General features: G+C 36.3%; 1 protein-coding gene across 1 annotated transcript in view; it reads right to left on the bottom strand.

The window, feature by feature from the left end:
• LOC128859585 (band 7 protein AGAP004871) overlaps positions 1-17,140 on the bottom strand; it is a 111,072-nt gene that overhangs the window by 22,397 nt on the left and 71,535 nt on the right. Inside the window, exon 6 of the mRNA XM_054096520.1 lies at positions 2,268-2,323. Within this exon, the coding sequence (XP_053952495.1) occupies positions 2,268-2,323 (56 nt within the window). The remainder of the gene's footprint in view (positions 1-2,267; positions 2,324-17,140) is intronic.

Consider the following 17,140-nt stretch of genomic DNA (forward strand, 5'->3'; position numbering starts at 1 on the left):
CTTAAGTTTTTTTGTGCCTGAGTTCATACTCAACTTTTAACTATGCAAAGATTAATATAAAGGGTTTTCCAATAAGAGGTGTTATTTTGATATTCAAAGAAAAATGCTACTTTTTAATATAAATGATCGGATGTTTATTTCATTATAAAGAGGAAAGTATGCCGTTAATAGTGGAAAAAAACATCAGGCAAATGTCCACCACGACCACGCTAACAGGACAATATCCCTTTCATGAAATTTTCCATAACCGAATTGCAAAGTGGCTGACCTACTTCCTCGATAGCCTCACGAATTCCATCTTTGACATCGTTGAGGTCTTGAATCGTCAAAAAAGTCACATGGTGTTAAATCACAAGATCACAATTGTGATCACCTCCTTGTGTATCACGTAGCGCCGTCTTGTTGAAAATAAACGTTGTCCAGATCAATACCATCCAATTCCGGCCATAAAAAATCGTTAATCATCTCTCGATAGCGCAATCCATTAATTCATAACACCTGTTATTGGAAAACCCTATATTAGAAGAAAATCCCATTTCCGGGACAAAAACCAGATGCCCTTCAGGGCGGTGTAAAGCAGTAGGTCACTCCATTTATGAAAAACATCAATCCGAATATCACAAATAGAAGGAGGAGCTCAGCTAAGCACCCACAAATGGTGTAAGTACCTTGATTTATTTCATTTCAGGGAAAGATGGTTGCCGAAACCCTACTTCAACATAGAGTTTAATATCTGGATCTGAGCATAGAGGGTGTAGAATGAAATTAGTAAACTCCTGTAAGGAGGAGATGAAATCTCTTGGCTGTGCAGGTAACAATTCTCTGATCTGGGTTCCAGGACATAGGAACGTAGAGGGAAATAAAATTGCTGATGAGCTTGCCAGGAAGGGGAATGAATCGGCCTCAGAGACATTCTACCCGGTCATCGGCATCCCCTTGACAGTTGTTAAAGGGGAACTGCTCAAATTATTTTTCAGGAAATTGCAGAAAAGATGGGGCTCAATTTCCTTGTATGCTACATCGAAAACCCTTTGACCTCAGTCTATATACGCAGGACTCAGAAAGTATTTTTGACTCCTCGCCATTCAATTTCCAAACTCGTAGCTGTGTTTACCGGTCACTGGACGATCGGCACACCCGCGGAAAAGCTAGGGTTACGATTTAACCCCCATTGTGGAAGCTGTGCTGACCTTTCAAAGAAGGAGACGGTTGAATACTTTCTCTGTAAATGTCCGAGTCCGGGTGCTCCTTTCTTTGACAGCCTGGGACATCAATCTTCTCCATTATATAAACAGCTCTGGCTGGCTGTAGATATCTGCTTGTTGGAGGTTTCAAATGGTATCAAAACGGCGCTTCAGTGCTACTTTAGGAGTGTCAGACTGGCACTTCAACCATTTCACCTACCTACCTAGGTATGCCGAAACCAATGAAAAAGGTAAGAAATTAAACATATATTCCTGCGATACTGTCGCATTTGCCACATATTCCTATACAAATGCATGTCTGGCCAGACCCGGCCGCAAAACTGAAGGTTTTAGAAAAGGTTAACAAAACGTATTCAACACTTAATATAAAAAACTAAAAATGAAAATATCCGTAGTACTCAAAAATGAAATAGTCAAAACTAGAGCACACCTTAATCAATAGTAACTTTCTTTTTACACGGTTTTTCGATCTTGCAAAAATGTTTTTCTAAACAAAACATAATTCCTAAATTAATGCCGTCGAAATTAAATAATAATTTTTCGTGTAAGATTAAGTAAAGATACATACATGCATAATATATGATCCTTCAAAAACTATACAATAAGAATATTTTAGAACAGACCAAGTCCGACTGTGCGGTCGCGTGTTGGGCCGAGCTCTTCCTCCTATTTGTGGCGTGTATCTTGATGTTTTTCAACAAATGGAGGGACTTACAATTTTACGCCGACTCCGAACGGCAGATGGTTTTTTCTGAGGAGCTTTTTCAAGGCAGAAATACATTCGGAGGTTTGCCATTGCCTGCTGAGGGGCGACCTATATAAAAAAAAAAACACTTTTTGCTATCATTTAGTGTTTCGTGCCCAAAGATTCGAACATGGGCGCTTCTGAATGATAGTCACGCACCAACCCATTCAGGTTATCATAAATATAATATCATAATTGCATCGTCCAAATAAAATGAAAACAATTTTGAAAATCTTTCACTTCACCTAAAATTAATACATACAGGTATACATACGCATCTTTATAATAAAATTCTAATAAATTTAGACTCTACTTACATTTCAACACGTTCGACTTTAATGCCCCATGCGTCAGTTGCTTCGTCCAGTTGAACCTATAGCCGTTCATATGGAGTTTTGCCGTTGTTGTTTGAATTGGCGGCAGCAGAAATCATTGTTGGATAATAAAACGATGATACGTTTCATCGCAATTCCAAATTGAAATCCATATCAGCGGTAGGACGCAAAGCAAAACAAACAACAAAATATATAGGTATTAGTTTCAGGTTTCTTATTGACCTCTACAAGTACACGCAAATAAAAATATAAGTTTTAAATGTCTGAAAATGTGCGCTGATTTTGCCATTGGTGTTCTTGTCTATGGACCGTCTTACCAATGAAATCCAATATTTGTTTAGTTGACATGATGAGTTGAGTTGCTTTTAAATCGGGCCGTTTTTCCAAGAGGATATTTGTTTAAGACCGTGGCAAAGAGCATGATAGCTGATCGATTTACTGCTAAATCTTTTGAAATTTCAAACTCTTATCTCTTTACAAGAATATTAATTTTTTTTTCAATGATTATAAACGAGTATATTGCAACGAATGTAAGTACATTGCAACGATTTGAGTTCAGCGCTTAAAAGAAAGCTGTAGTCTCTGTTTTATTTAAATTGCTGAATACGTTGTAAATTTCCATTGAATTAAATTTTTAAAATGAAATAGGTTTTTTCTTGAATCAAATACGTAAGCCTTATTCTATTTTCCCTTTCTATTGAGTTGAGTAATTAGTATGCGTGCCTTCTAAAGAACCAATGCAATTAAATGGCCTAAATAAATTTTTGGTGTTCTAACATACATAAGTATGTATATACGAGGGGCGGCGGTTGAGCTCGGAACATAAGGTAACGAAGAGTCATCACTTCGTTGCGTCAGTCACTGTTAGCTGGTGTTTTGGTTCACTTACAGTTATCCCTAAAAATTCTGGCAATTGGAAGCAGCGCGCCGTGATTAAATTTCTTGGTGAAATAAAAAATACCTATACCGAAGTAGATTTTTGAAAATATGTCATCAGGTTTTAAGGATTCTGTATTGTCATACCATATAAATGGCATAGTTTTTTCAGCAGAAAAGTAACGACAGGGACTGAAGAAAATAAATAAAAAATCACTAGCCGATCGAAAAATGAAATTGTGACAGACAGCAAAGGAGCCGCAAATTAGCAAAATACAAATTGGAGAGAATTTCTATGAAGATTTTCGTATGTAAAAACGAACGCCCGTTGGGTACAGCGTCACATTCACATGACTCGACAATCAGGAACGATTGGAGAGTTGTACAGATTTTTTGGAGTTGGGTCAGGGTGATTAGGATGCAACATTCAACCGCAATGTGCAACTTGGATTCGTCCAAGTTAAAGTCGATGCAGTAAATTGAAAATAGTAGAAGGCTAACAGAGACATTAAAAAGTGAAAAGTCGATAGCTAAGAGCTTTTATTAATTGATTACTTGCCTAAAGGAACTAAATACAATAATATTACGAGGACAAAGAATTTCGGATAACTGTAACATGACGGCTGTATAAAACCCTTTGAAAATATATCTAAAGAGTATTTTTTCAGTAGCATAAGCGTATGATACTCACTATGTCGCAAGTGTATTTGAGTTTGAATAGCTAACACCGTGAACTTATCAGCCGCCCCTTGTTCAGCTTCACACTTTAGTGCACTTCAATGGCAAATTGACAATCATTGGCTATGTATGTATGTAAACTTTGTAATAAATATTTAAGGAATTTCAGAACGGGAAAATGTGTCCAAAATTTAGCAGTTAGTGTTCCACTTTGCGCCCACCAGTAGGTTCGATGTCTTTCCTCTTCGTATTGAGACTGTTCCTAAACTGGAAAAATCGGATGTGCAATGAGCAGAGATTCAAAATCGTTTACTCTTATAAATGATGAATGTTGGTTGACTGCTGTTGTGCAAAAAGTTGCTGGCTTAATAAATGGTAGAGGGATACAATACAAAGGCTAAAGTACACCCGGGAAAGATCCATTCCGCGTGACTTATCTACCATAAATACCAGCTGGGACAAAGTTAAGACGATGCAGAAGCCTTGAGGACCTATCCTCCTCAAAGGAAATAAAAATGTGTATCTGTATGTAGCCACCGTAGCCGGATGAGTTGGTGCGAAAGCCTAGATTCGAAATACTAGGAATGAAACACCAAATAAGAGAACAAATTTTTTCGAATAGCGGTTGCTGCTCGGTAGCTATCGACAAACCTCCACGTGTGTTTCTGCCATGAAAAAGCTCCGCATGAAAAATCCATCTGCTGTTCGGAGGTGGCGTAAAACTGTAGTATTTGTACCATTTGTGGAGCAAGAACAAAAGGCACGCCACAAATCGGAGGAGGAGCTCGGGCAAATACTCAAAAAGGGTGTACGCGCCAATTATAGATATTTTATATATATATTGAGCATTTGGTTATTCTTGGCTCAAAATAGCTAGCCGTAAAATGTGGCAGAATAGTATAAAAGTGGGATTGAAAGGCGGTCTAATTCTGTGCCCATATGCACTAGTTTCGTACTCGACTAAGTATATGCCGTGTAATTCTCTATTTGCTATCAATACACTCACATATACATATTTCCATACGCCTCAATCGATCATGCATACATACGCACGTATTTCCAATCAATCCGCATGCCGTTTATTTATTTTATATTCACTTTCGTCCATTCAGTAAATACATATAACACATATACCTGCAAACATACCTAAGTATGTATGCGCATATCCTCTTGCAATATTTTCCAAACTTTTCGATTTGTATGCATCATATGCAGTGTTGCAAGTATTTGTTAATGTTAATGTGATTTGAGTTGGTGATTTTTTCGAATTTGTATGCAAAACACTGAACTTTGCATCAGTGATTTTGGTCGTGCATAAAATACCCGTTTGTATGCTATATTTGCATGCATTGTTTATGTACGCTCCATAGCATCAAATGGCTTGACAATTGAGAAGCGAAGGACATACTGATAGCTGAACCGGCGGGCAGACAAGTATAGTAGATACCACTGCGGTGTAAAAGAGAAGGATGTCGGAAATCGAAGGCGGGAAGAGAGACGGATCGAAAGAGTTATGTAGGTAAAGGCAGTTTATGTAAGCACAACAATAGGCAGAGTGAAAATTTATTCAGCTTTTTTGCATGATGCTACATATCCTTATACTTTGTGATAAAAAAAAAAAAAATACTTGCACTGAACTATGGTCTAGAAGTCAATATTTTTGTCATAAATTTCAGTTTACTCAAACCACAAACAAGCCAGTTTTCTTATTTTATTTCGCTCAGTTGGAAAAATCACTCTTTTGTTTTTTAATAAATGCAATAGCGCTGTTATTTGACTTTTAAGGCGCAATAGTATTCAGTTGCATGAATCATGAAGTAAACATTATGATTTCTCTCTGAAGACAGATTTCTTGTCAGCTGACTCTTTAGCCAAACTGTTTCCTTTGTGTAAATGTTGATGTGGCCATCAAAATGGTTTTTCAAAATTAGTGTAATTGTGTTCATTGAGGGTACTTCCGTGATACTTTTCTGAAAATTTACTTATCATGGCATTTGGAAATATTTTGATTTAGTTTTATTTTCTAAATATTTTTCTTTAGTACCAATTTTTTTTAAAACCCGATTCAATTAAGCGGCTGCTGTAGTCGAATAAGTTGGTGCTTGACTACTATTCGTTAGGCCCCGGCTGCGAAACCCCGGATATGAAACACTAATAGCGAACGACTCTCCGCAGGCAATTGTTTACCTCCGAGTATATTTCTGCCATGAAAAAAACCTCTCTGCTAAAAAAGCCATCTGCTTTCGGAGGTGCCATTAAACTGGAGGGACCTACATTTTGTGGAAAAATATCAAAATATTGGGTTGGGAAATAAGTTCATAGCGTTTTATATTTTCTTTTATTTTACAACGATTTGTTTGCTGTTTTGCAAAGGGTAAATATTGATTCGATAGAACTCTTTCTGCTCTACAAAGTTATGTTGTGGTAAGTATTTTTGAGGTTTTTAATTTTTTATTAGTTTTGAGGCTTAGAAATGGATACCCAGTAGGCAAAAATCAACATTTTCGACACCTGCTCTTCTTAGAATTTCATCGAGGTCAAAAAGCTGTCGAAACAGCCCGAGATTTTTGCGACGTGTATGGAGAAGGTGTCATAGGCGAGTCTGCAGACCGGAAATGGTTTGCAAAGTTCAAAACTGGCGACTTTGACGTCGATGACACCTCCCGCAGCGGAAGGTATTCTGAATTCAATGAAGAACGTCCCAAATCAATTTGAAGTAGAACGGAGTCATGAATTGCGGAAAAAATAAACTGCGATCATGAAACGATTCTCAATCACCTCCATTCAATGAAAAAAACAAAGAAAGTCAGCTTCAAATTGCTTCTCAGCTGTCGCCCCGCGGACATAAACAGCGCCTGTTGTACCGAATCGTAGCATGAGATGAGAAATGGCTACACATCAATACGAAGTAAAGAAAGGAGATACGCCAAAGTCGGGAGTCTAGCCGGAGGGTGGGACTGTGAGGGTATGCCGCACTGGGAAATGCTCAAAAAGAATGCCACGGTCAACAAGGAGCTCTACATTGCCCAGCAATACCGCGTTAATGAGGCTATTCGATTGAAAAGACCTGATCGACGTTACCTCCGATAACAAAGCGTTTTTTAAAAACTGTCTCAAACAACTTCTTTGACACCAGATCAGGCGGAACGGTATCAACAAATTGGCGAATATATAATTGATTAAGTTATTGTTATAATTATTGTTTTTTGTATAAATAAAGGCCTTCATTAAAAACACTACGAACTTATTCCCCAAACCAATACATACCACAAATAGGAAAAGTTTGATTAAATGCCCGATAAAAGGGTGTAAGCGCCAAAATATAATAATTCAAAAAAGCACTAGTTGTACGATCGCCTTCTTGCCAAGTTCAGAGTATTTCTTTATTTTGGAGTTCTAAGGATTCTGGGAATTACAAATGTGTTTGGATGGGCTTAAAACGGACAAAACTTACACAATATTTTAAAGGGCAAGGCTATCCAGCTATCGATAAAAACATTTTGTATATTTTTCGCCAGGACTGATATAGATTCTTATAGTAACCATTGCGTATAGGTACTTTATTTCATAGTATGCAAATTCAATTATTTTTCTTACGTTTTTATGAAACAGCAAGAAGGACGATGTTGCCAAAAAACTAAGCTAAATTTATCCTCTTTCATTTACTTACTCATTACACTTGAGTGTCTTGTCATTGAAATGAGAAGATGTCGGAGATAATGGCAGACTTTCGGATTTCAAGCCGCAAAATTTGAATTGAAAAAATGCGGAGAAAAAACTATTTAATACTTCAAAACGTACATATATAAGGAAAATATCTCCTTATTGAGCGCAAAGGTATTCTCCATAGAAAGCGAATAAAAAGTTTAAGCCACCAGTGGACGCTGAAATGCCACTAAGAAGAGATAATGGCAATTGGGTTCGAAGTCCAGAGAAAAGGTCAGTTGATTTGCAAAAGCTATCTCGACACAATTTTTTAACCGAATAAAGCCACACAAATTTTTTATTAGCTATTCAAATAACGATTATAACTGCGCGTATTGATTAGCAGCATCAAACATCAGTGTCCGAACTGAATACATAAAACAAATGGCCTTTAAAAAATGAAATTGATGAGAAAATGAAAACGGAGTATGCAGCCTTCCTACATAAAATTAAAAGAATTCATATACATATTTAATTTTTCCTCGTCGTATGGTTTTATCACACGATTTGTTTCTCACAAACTTTTATTCATATGAGGATTTTTTTCATACTTTGGACTACTGGAATGCATTCACTCGTATTACTAAACTCATATTTTTTAAATTATTAATTTTTTTGTTTTTTAAATTATGCTCAAAAAATATTTTTGGACCATAGTGCATAGTGAAGCGAATATATCCACAGTACATGTTGTCGTAATATATATTTTGTTGTGATAGCAAACACCGGTGACTGCGCGCACGTAGGTACACGAGAACCAGATGTCAAAATTGCATGATTGAATATCTTTCACCGCTTACAATAAGATTGACAAAAATGAATGGGAAGGAAATCAAATGATCTGTTGTGCTTTATAAAAAAAAATGTTAGTAGTTGTGAAGACAAGTAAGCATTTTATTATTTATAAATTGGAATTTGACATTCGTACTCCGTACCACTTGCCGGAGAAGTAATGTCGGGATGTGATTAACCTCGCGAAAGATAGTTTCTTTTAAAGCTGATATGGCCACTAGGTTTGTTTCATAGTTTCTACTTCTGAGGTACCCCCACGAGAAAAAGGCCATATGGGTAAGATCGGGCGACTTATGTGGCCAGAATATGCCAACGTAACAACTTAAAAATCTGTTAGGGAAGATATCACGTGAGCGGCGTAACGCTAATACTTTTATTCAAAATACGGCTCTTAACAAAATTATTAAAAATGACATGATTTATTTATTTATTTATTATGATTAGGTACAATAATACAATTATTATACTTAATAACTAACAGGAGTGCTAGCAGCCAAGGCCTTCGACTCTCTTTTAAAATTGCGTTTTTGTTAATCCTGTAAAATGTACATATACATGTATTATGTTTAATATCTAAGTACAAAGTTTAAAATTATTTAGATTTTATGTAGTATATTACAAGCTTTAAGATAGTTTATAAATTTAGACATGTTTTCAAGGTTTATAGTAGTTAGAAGTGTGCTGGGTGAAATAGTTCCGAAAAATTTTAGTCGAAAGACATTTAGTTGACTGCAGTCGTTTAAAATATGCTCCGTGGACAGTGTGCTGTTGCAAAAGGGGCACGCTGTACGTTGTGAATTTTGTAATAAGTGTTCATGTGTACATGCCATACTCACGGCCAATACGAAGGCGAATGAATGTTTGTGTTTGCTGTCGAGTAGATGTGCTTGGGAAAATAGCTTTTTCTCCATGTTTATTAATCAATGTGTACTTATTATTATAATTAAGCCATTTGGTTTGTTTATCAAGGGCTAATGTTCTGTAAATTGCGTTTAAAATGTCATTGTTGCTTGTTGTGTGAAACGTGAAGCAAGGTGTTAAATGTGTATCGTCTGCAGCGCGGTCTGCGAGTTCGTTTCCTTCTACACCTTTGTGCCCTGGTACCCACATGATTCGGATTTTATTGCTGTTTTTAATACATGTCGTTCTGATTTCGGATACGATATTGTTAGCGTTGCCTATGTTGCGTATTGCATTGATTGCGGATTTGCTATCGGAACAAATTACAAATTTCCCCTTATTTTTTTTTGCGTAATCGGTAGCTAATTTTAAGGCTAAAGCTTCGGCTGTAAATATTGAGCAATGTTGGTCAATGATTCCTCGGGTAATTAGCGTGCCACTACTTCTCAAAACTGCAAACGAAGTGCTATAATCGGTTTTCGAACCGTCAGTGTATAAAAAATTCCACCCTTTCTTCCGGTATGGTTCAATTATATTAAGGAAGGATTGTTTAAAGGTGGCACTGGTAGTACTTTCTTTAGGAAATTTCTCTAATTCCAAAATAAATGATGATTGGTTTAAGTTCCAGTGTGGTTCGTTTTCCGGTTTGATCAGTTGAGGTTGAAGGATGATTTTTAATGTTTTAGCAAAGCGTACACATCGCCGAATCGTTGACTCGACCTTGTAATTTTTTTTGCTTTTAATTGTTGACAAAACATCCTTGTAGAGGAGCTCATTGTGGGCGTTATAAAGTTTGGGGATAAGCTTGTATGTAGATTTAGTTACTAGCTCCAAAATACTTGGTAGTCCTGCTTCAGCAAGGATGGCAAATGTGGGCGAAGTTGGGAAGGCATGGATGCTTCGTCTCACTGCGGTGTGGTAAGGTTTGTAAATAAGTTTCAAATTACTGACAGCACACCATCCGTATACGGGCAGAGCGTATTCGATTTTTGACAGTATTAATGCTTTCGTAACGTTAATTAGGGTGCTAACATGAATTAAACTATGTTTTGAGGAAAGAAATTTTACAATATTTAGTCTGGCTGCTAGGCTATTTCTTAAATTTATACATTGTTGTTTAAAACTAAAATTTTTTTCGAAAATTATTCCTAAAATTTTAATATGATTAACAAATTCAATATTTATGCTGTCAAGGTACAAATTAAATTTCTTACAGTTAATTTTTCTACAAATGTGAAGCATTTTACATTTATTAATTGATAAATTAGCTCCGGACGAATTGCCCCATGTTTTTATGTCACTTAAAATATTTGTGAATAGTGATTTTATTATATCCATGTCAGTTATGTTTGTGAACAGTATAGCATCGTCAGCATAAATTGAATGTTCTATTTTTTTGTACTTGGATATTATTTTGCTCAGTTGTTCAAAAGCAATTATAAACAGAATCACCGATAATGGCGATCCCTGGGGCATACCGTTGTGAAGAGGGAAGGTATTTGAATACTGAGAGTTAATTGTAACCCGAAACTTGCGGCAGGTCAAAAAAGCTTTAACTACATTAAAGACTTTTGGACCAGTGCCCCAAGCTTCGAGCTGTTGAAGGACCACATGCACACCGATACGGTCGAAAGCTCTTTCGAAATCCGTTGCCAATATGGTAACGTGATTTCTGCATGAAAGTGCATTGGAGACGTAATGTTGCAGGTGCAGCAGCACGTCGGTTGTACTCTGTTTACCTCTGAAAGCAGTTTGGTTGGGGCTAATTAAGTTGTTTCTGGTAACAAACCACATTATCCTTTTGGCAATAATTTTTTCGAATGTTTTGGCAACGCACGATAAAAGTGAAATAGGTCTGTATCCGGAAATTTCCGATGTAGGTTTATTTGGCTTGGGGATTGGAACAACCACTGCCGTTCTCCAGTCTTGAGGGTAAATGCCTCTATCAAAAATGCTATTAAATAAATGAATCATTCGGCTTTTAACTGTCGGAGGAAGGTTTGCTATCATGGGGTAGTTGATGCGGTCGAAACCTGGGGTTTGCCCCTTTGATCTTTTTAGTGCTTGCTCTAATTCTATAGAAGTTATATTAGTTTCTATTTTCTTTGCAAGATTTGAGATGCTGGATGGTCTGTAGTTGTTGTGTAGTGTTGCATTTTTCTGCCTAATAAACTCTGCATGGAAGTTTTTGTCTTCGGAACAAAGAGACCAATTTGTACCGAAAAAATTTGCAATTTCTGAAGCGCTTGTTATGATTTTTGAACCGGTGTTTACTAGTTTAATAGAAGTATTAGTTCTGTTACCTGTCAGAATTTTTATGTCATTCCAGATCTTTTTAATAGGGGAATTTGGGTTAATTTTTGAGGTAAGGTTTTCTAGGCTCAAGTTTTTGGCGTCTTTGACCGCCTTTTTAAAGTTGTATTTGGCTTTTTTGTATAAGATGAGGTTTTCCTCGCTTCTAGATCTTCTATAGTTTTTCCAAAGGGTTTGTTTCTCTTGTCTGAGCTTCTCAATGTTTGAGTTCCACCAGGGTATAACTGATTTTGCACGGAAGGGTTTAGATTGTGGAATTGACATATTTCCTGCAGAACGAATTATTTTGTTTAATTTAGCCGCTTCTTTATTTATGTTGTGTGAGTGATTAGTTTGAGAGGAAAAATGAGAGCAAAGATTTTGGTATAAAGGCCAGTTTGCCATGTCGGTTTTAAATTTAAGTTTAGGTCTAATTAGTTCATAGACGAGCGTGGATTGCATGCTAGTGACAATAGGGAAATGGTCACTACCGTGAAGGCTGTCCAGAATTTGCCAAGTGCACTTTGGGGCTAGTATAGGAGAGCATATGGTGAGGTCTACATGGGTAAACGACTGATGTGTGGAGAAGTGGGTGGCTGATCCGTCATTCAAGACTACCAGGTCTTCGCAAATAATAACGTCTTCGATTAGGGTACCTCTTTCATTAGATTTCTTTGAACCCCATAAAGGGCTCCAAGCATTAAAATCGCCAGTGAGTATTATTGGGGGTGTGGCGTTGCGGGTAATTGTGGCTAATTCGTTGGTGGAAAAATTTTGGTGTGGTGGAATATAAGTATTTATAATTGTGAAACTAAAATCAATTGCTATTTCAATTCCTATCGATACGATCGATGAAGTAACATGTGTTTTTTTATGAGGTATATGATTTCTTATCAATATAGCAATTCCCTGTTTAGAGGAATTTATTGTAGGTAGATTTGCAAAGTATCCGGTGTACCCTTTTGGGAGTACTGTGTTGTTTTGAGTATGGGGAAAATGTGTTTCTTGAAGACATATAATGTCTGGGTTTAAATTGTTTATCAACAATTGGAGACCGAGAAAGTTATTCCAGTAGCCTTTAATGTTCCACTGAAGTATACTAAACATAAAAGAAAAATAGCTTAAAAAGAAAAACAAAAAAAAAATGGTTTTGTGTGTGTTATTGATATTGTTGCTATATGAGAGTTAAGAGAGTATTTGCTTGGTTTATTGTTTTTTTTTTTTTTTGTTTGTTTTTAACTGTTGGTTGTACTACTTGTTATGCTTAGAGATTTATTTCGTTAATCATCTTCTGATGACATTGTAGTGTCATCAGCGAGTGGTAGGAAGCTGTATTTGGTTTTAACCATTGGGAGATTTGTGTTATTTGTTTGTAGGTGATCGGAAGAGAAGTTTGAAGTTGAGCTAAAATCTGTGGTAGTAAAATTTGGGGAATGAATAAGAGAAGAGTGAGAGTCTGTGTTAGCAAAATTGATAATGGATGTTTCTGGGGTTTGAGCGAAATTCGAAAGTGAAGAGATATTTATTGGGAGATCTTCTGTTGAATGAGTGAATGGAGTGGTTATGTTATTTAGAGTTAAATCGGATGCGGGAAGAGTTTTTTCTGCATTATTGTACAATTGATGTTGAGTTAATTGTGGATGTGGATTGGAAGGTGTTATTTCTGGAATATTTGGCTGACAGTTTTCCATAGAAAGAACTGTTGAAAAGGAAAGCGCGTTTTCGGGGAGGGAGGGAGTAGAGGTCTGGTATATTTTAATAGCTTCCCTCATGGTACATTTATTGGTTGTTTTAATTTTTTGTATGTCTTTTGCCTGAATAAATTTAGGACACTTGTTCGACGAAGATGGGTGATCTGCTAAGCAGTTAGCGCAAAGAATGCGAGTGCAGTTATCCGGCTGGTGGGGTGGAAAATTACAATTAACACATGCTGGCGAGCGTTTGCAAAATTTTGCTGTGTGCCCAAGCAGCTGGCAGTTTTTGCATCGCATTGGGTTGGGGATATATTGCCTTATGCGGACGTTTCTCCAAGCAATGTCAATCTTGTCAGGAAGGTGAAATAGGTCGAATGTTAATAAAACGACCCCGGATGGAACTAGTTTATCATTGGTAATCTTCTTTTGAAACTTATAGGCCGCCACTACACCTTGTGCGCTAAGCTCACTTACGATTTCACTTTCATTGACATTATTGAGAAAAGGCGCGAACACGGTGCCCTTATTAAAGTTAAGATTTTCATGGTATTTTGCTTTAATGTTGCATATACCAGGAAGCTCTTTTAAGCCAAGGAATCTTTCTGCCACGCTCTTGTTATTGACTAATAACAGGATGTTGCCGTCACGTAGTTCAGAAATGGATTGAATTTCTCTGCTTACTGCACGTATGGATTTGTCAACTGCAAAGCACGAATAGTGACTCAATGGCTTATTTTTGTCAGTTGCCTCGAGGATTACGAACTTGGGGTTAGGTTTTTTAACACTAGGAAGGCCAGGGAAAAGGTCTTGCAAGTTAGTCGTTAGAGACTTATTCTTTTTGTCTTTGGATTTTTTATTCTTTTTGATGGTGGTGCTATCGGCTAGTAACGCAAACCGATTTGTACCTAAATTGGGAGGCCCAGGGGCCATAGCGAATGTTTTAGGTGTAGCACTGTATACTTTTGGATTTTGCCACTCCGAATCAAAACACGAACTTAGTTTTATTTAAGTGAAAAAATAGACTAGGTAAACACGTGTCAATTTGTGATTGCGAAAAGCACTAAAGAACACCAGAGAAAAAAAAAAAAACACCTCTGTTCAGCGCGAGTGGTAGTCGATGACTGGACATGATTTAAATGTCTACGCCTACAGGCAATCATTCGATAGTTAAAATTTTCAAGGTCTCGCTCACTCAGTATCGCATTGAGTTCAGTAAATTCGATCCCAATGTTATGTTACAGCTGTGGAGTCATTGTTGACGTATTCATATAGGCTATGGTTTTCAACAAACCTCCCAAAAAGTAATCTAGCGGAGTTAAATCCCATGATTCAGGCAGCTAGTTCTTATCACCATTACGTTAAATTAATCGACTAGGAAACTCAGATCGCAATAATGCAATGTGTTGCCGCTTTGTGTGACCTGTGTGCCCATTCTGTTCAAAATAATATCGTCTATGGCCAACAAAAAAATTTCAATTGGGTGTCAATAGCGATGACCATTGACAGCAACAGCTCTTTCTTTTTCATCTTTGAAGAAAAACGGGCCAATTATTCCATAAGTCCAAATCCCACACCAAAAAGTACACTTTAGTGAACGTAATGAATTTTCTGAAGTGACTTAAGGGTTTTCTTCTCCCTAGAAGTGGCGATTTTGTTTGTTTAGTGTGAAATCAGTTTCGTCATGCTTCGAAATTTCTGCATTGGTAGTCATATGTTGGCTTCAAATCATGGGATAATTTAACTTGGCAAGAATGCAAATGTAAATTCGTATGTAAAATCTGCCGAGCAGTCGATTCATGAATGCATACTTGTTGAGAACGTTGAGATATCGATGTTGAAGATTGTACAGCAACACTTTGCGTTACAGTAGCAATAATCTCAACAGAACATCCAGTTTGTGGTCTGCCGGTCTATTTTCTATCCTTGACAGAAGGAATAAATATGAAATATTCTTAGAAATAAGTTTTAGATTTAATTTTATTTAAGTTTAATTTATATTCATTGGTGATATATAGCCAAAGGTTGTTGTGCTGCATATTAATAAATAAAAATTAAATAATTTGAACCCAAATCAATTGAATGTAATAGTCAAATAGTTGAATGTTATTGCTTATTACCTTACTTATTAACTCTGCTTTAAGTCAAACCAGCTAGTCGAATTATTTTTTGCATTTTAAATATTTTGGCTTAACATTCTTCATAGGTGCTTTCAAAGGATCTCTACTAAAGATTTTGCTTAATTTTAGGAATCAGGTTTTAAATAGATTTTAGTTTTCAAAGCTTGTTGTTTTCGTGTTTAGAGTAATTTTATTCCTATGGTAATACAAGGTGAAGTTCAAAATAAACAAAACTGGGTTAAAATAGAAACGACAGTAGCTTTTTTCTGATAACTTCGAATTTATTTATTCAAAATAGTCCCTTTTGGCCTCGATACACTGTTTTGCGCGATCTAAAAGCTTTTCGCAATAGTGTTTCAGGTCATTGACCGGAATGTCCTTCAGGATGTCGGAAAAAGCCTTTTGAATTACCTCTACGGACACAAAATGTTTTCCTGGTTTTCATGGCCAAATAATTTTCCGAAAAGGTAAAAGTCACTGGGAGCCATGCCAGGCGAATACGGTGAGTGTTTAATGGTTTAAATGCGATTTCTAGTTAAAAAATCAGTCACAAGAGTGGATAGATGAGATGGTGCATTATTATGCAATAAGCGCTAGCTTCCTCCTTCCCGGTATTCAGAGCGAATTCGACGAATGGGATGCAACAAACGCTTCAAAACGCCAAGATAGAAAATTGCTTTGACAGTTTGGGTCATTGGCACGAACTCCTTGTGGACAATTCTTTTGGAATCGTAAACACAAATGAGTATCGACTTGATTTTTGACTCCTCCAAACGTGATTTTTTGGGTGGTGGCTCGTCTGGGGCCTTCCATTTGGCACTTTGATGCTTAGTTTCAAGCTTCATCACCAGTTATAATTCTGTAAAGGAAGTTTTCGTATTTTCTCGTCTCTTTTATAAGGTCTTTCGAATGTTGAATTCTGAAAAATTTTTGGTTAACTTTGTTTTGGAGATATTCAACTCCGATTCCATGAATTTCAACGATGATTTTAGTTCATTGTTGATAAATTTACGAATTATTTCGATGTTCGTATGTTCATTGTCGTTTATGTCCTCACAACCATCTCTGAAACGTGTAAACCGCTCCCAAACTTTGGCACGAGATAGGCAATCATCGTCACAAACTTTCTTCATCAATTCAAATGTTTCGGTAAACGTTTTACCGATTTTAAAACAAAATTTGATATTACTTTTTTAACACTTCGGGTCTCTCTTTTCAAACGCCATTAACTTCTAAATAGAAAAGTTTTTATTTCTTTATTACTAGTTGTTCTTGGCGCCCGTTTCTACGCCAACAACTAAAATAAATTAAAAAAAAAAAAATAACTTTGAAGAAAAATTAGTACACAAATATTCAATTCATTCTAAACCATTTTATTGACTTTGTTTATTCGAAAAAATCGGTTGAACGGGGCAAAAGTTGCTACTCTGCAGCGCCACCTGGGGGCGATAAATACATATTTTTATATTTTTTTTTTATTGGATTTTTATAATAATCGGTACAGTAGTTTTTGAGTTCATCGAGGACATACAGACAAACATTCATTTTTATATATAAAGAAGATTTGTTTATGGCGTTATGAGATAAAAATTTACACTAATGAATTCCGTGCAAAAGTAATAATGGAATAGTTTCGAAAATAAAATAAACTTTCTGAACGACTTTAGATCTTAAATTTATAATTAAATTTGTCTGAGATACGCAAAATTTCGTGGGACGAACTTTTTTCGCATACATACTTAAAATTTGGTCAAAATGAACTATAAAAAATGTAATAATTTCGAAAATTCATTCATTTGTG

Source organism: Anastrepha ludens, chromosome 4 (assembly GCF_028408465.1).
Source record: "Anastrepha ludens isolate Willacy chromosome 4, idAnaLude1.1, whole genome shotgun sequence".
NCBI lineage: Eukaryota > Metazoa > Arthropoda > Insecta > Diptera > Tephritidae > Anastrepha > Anastrepha ludens.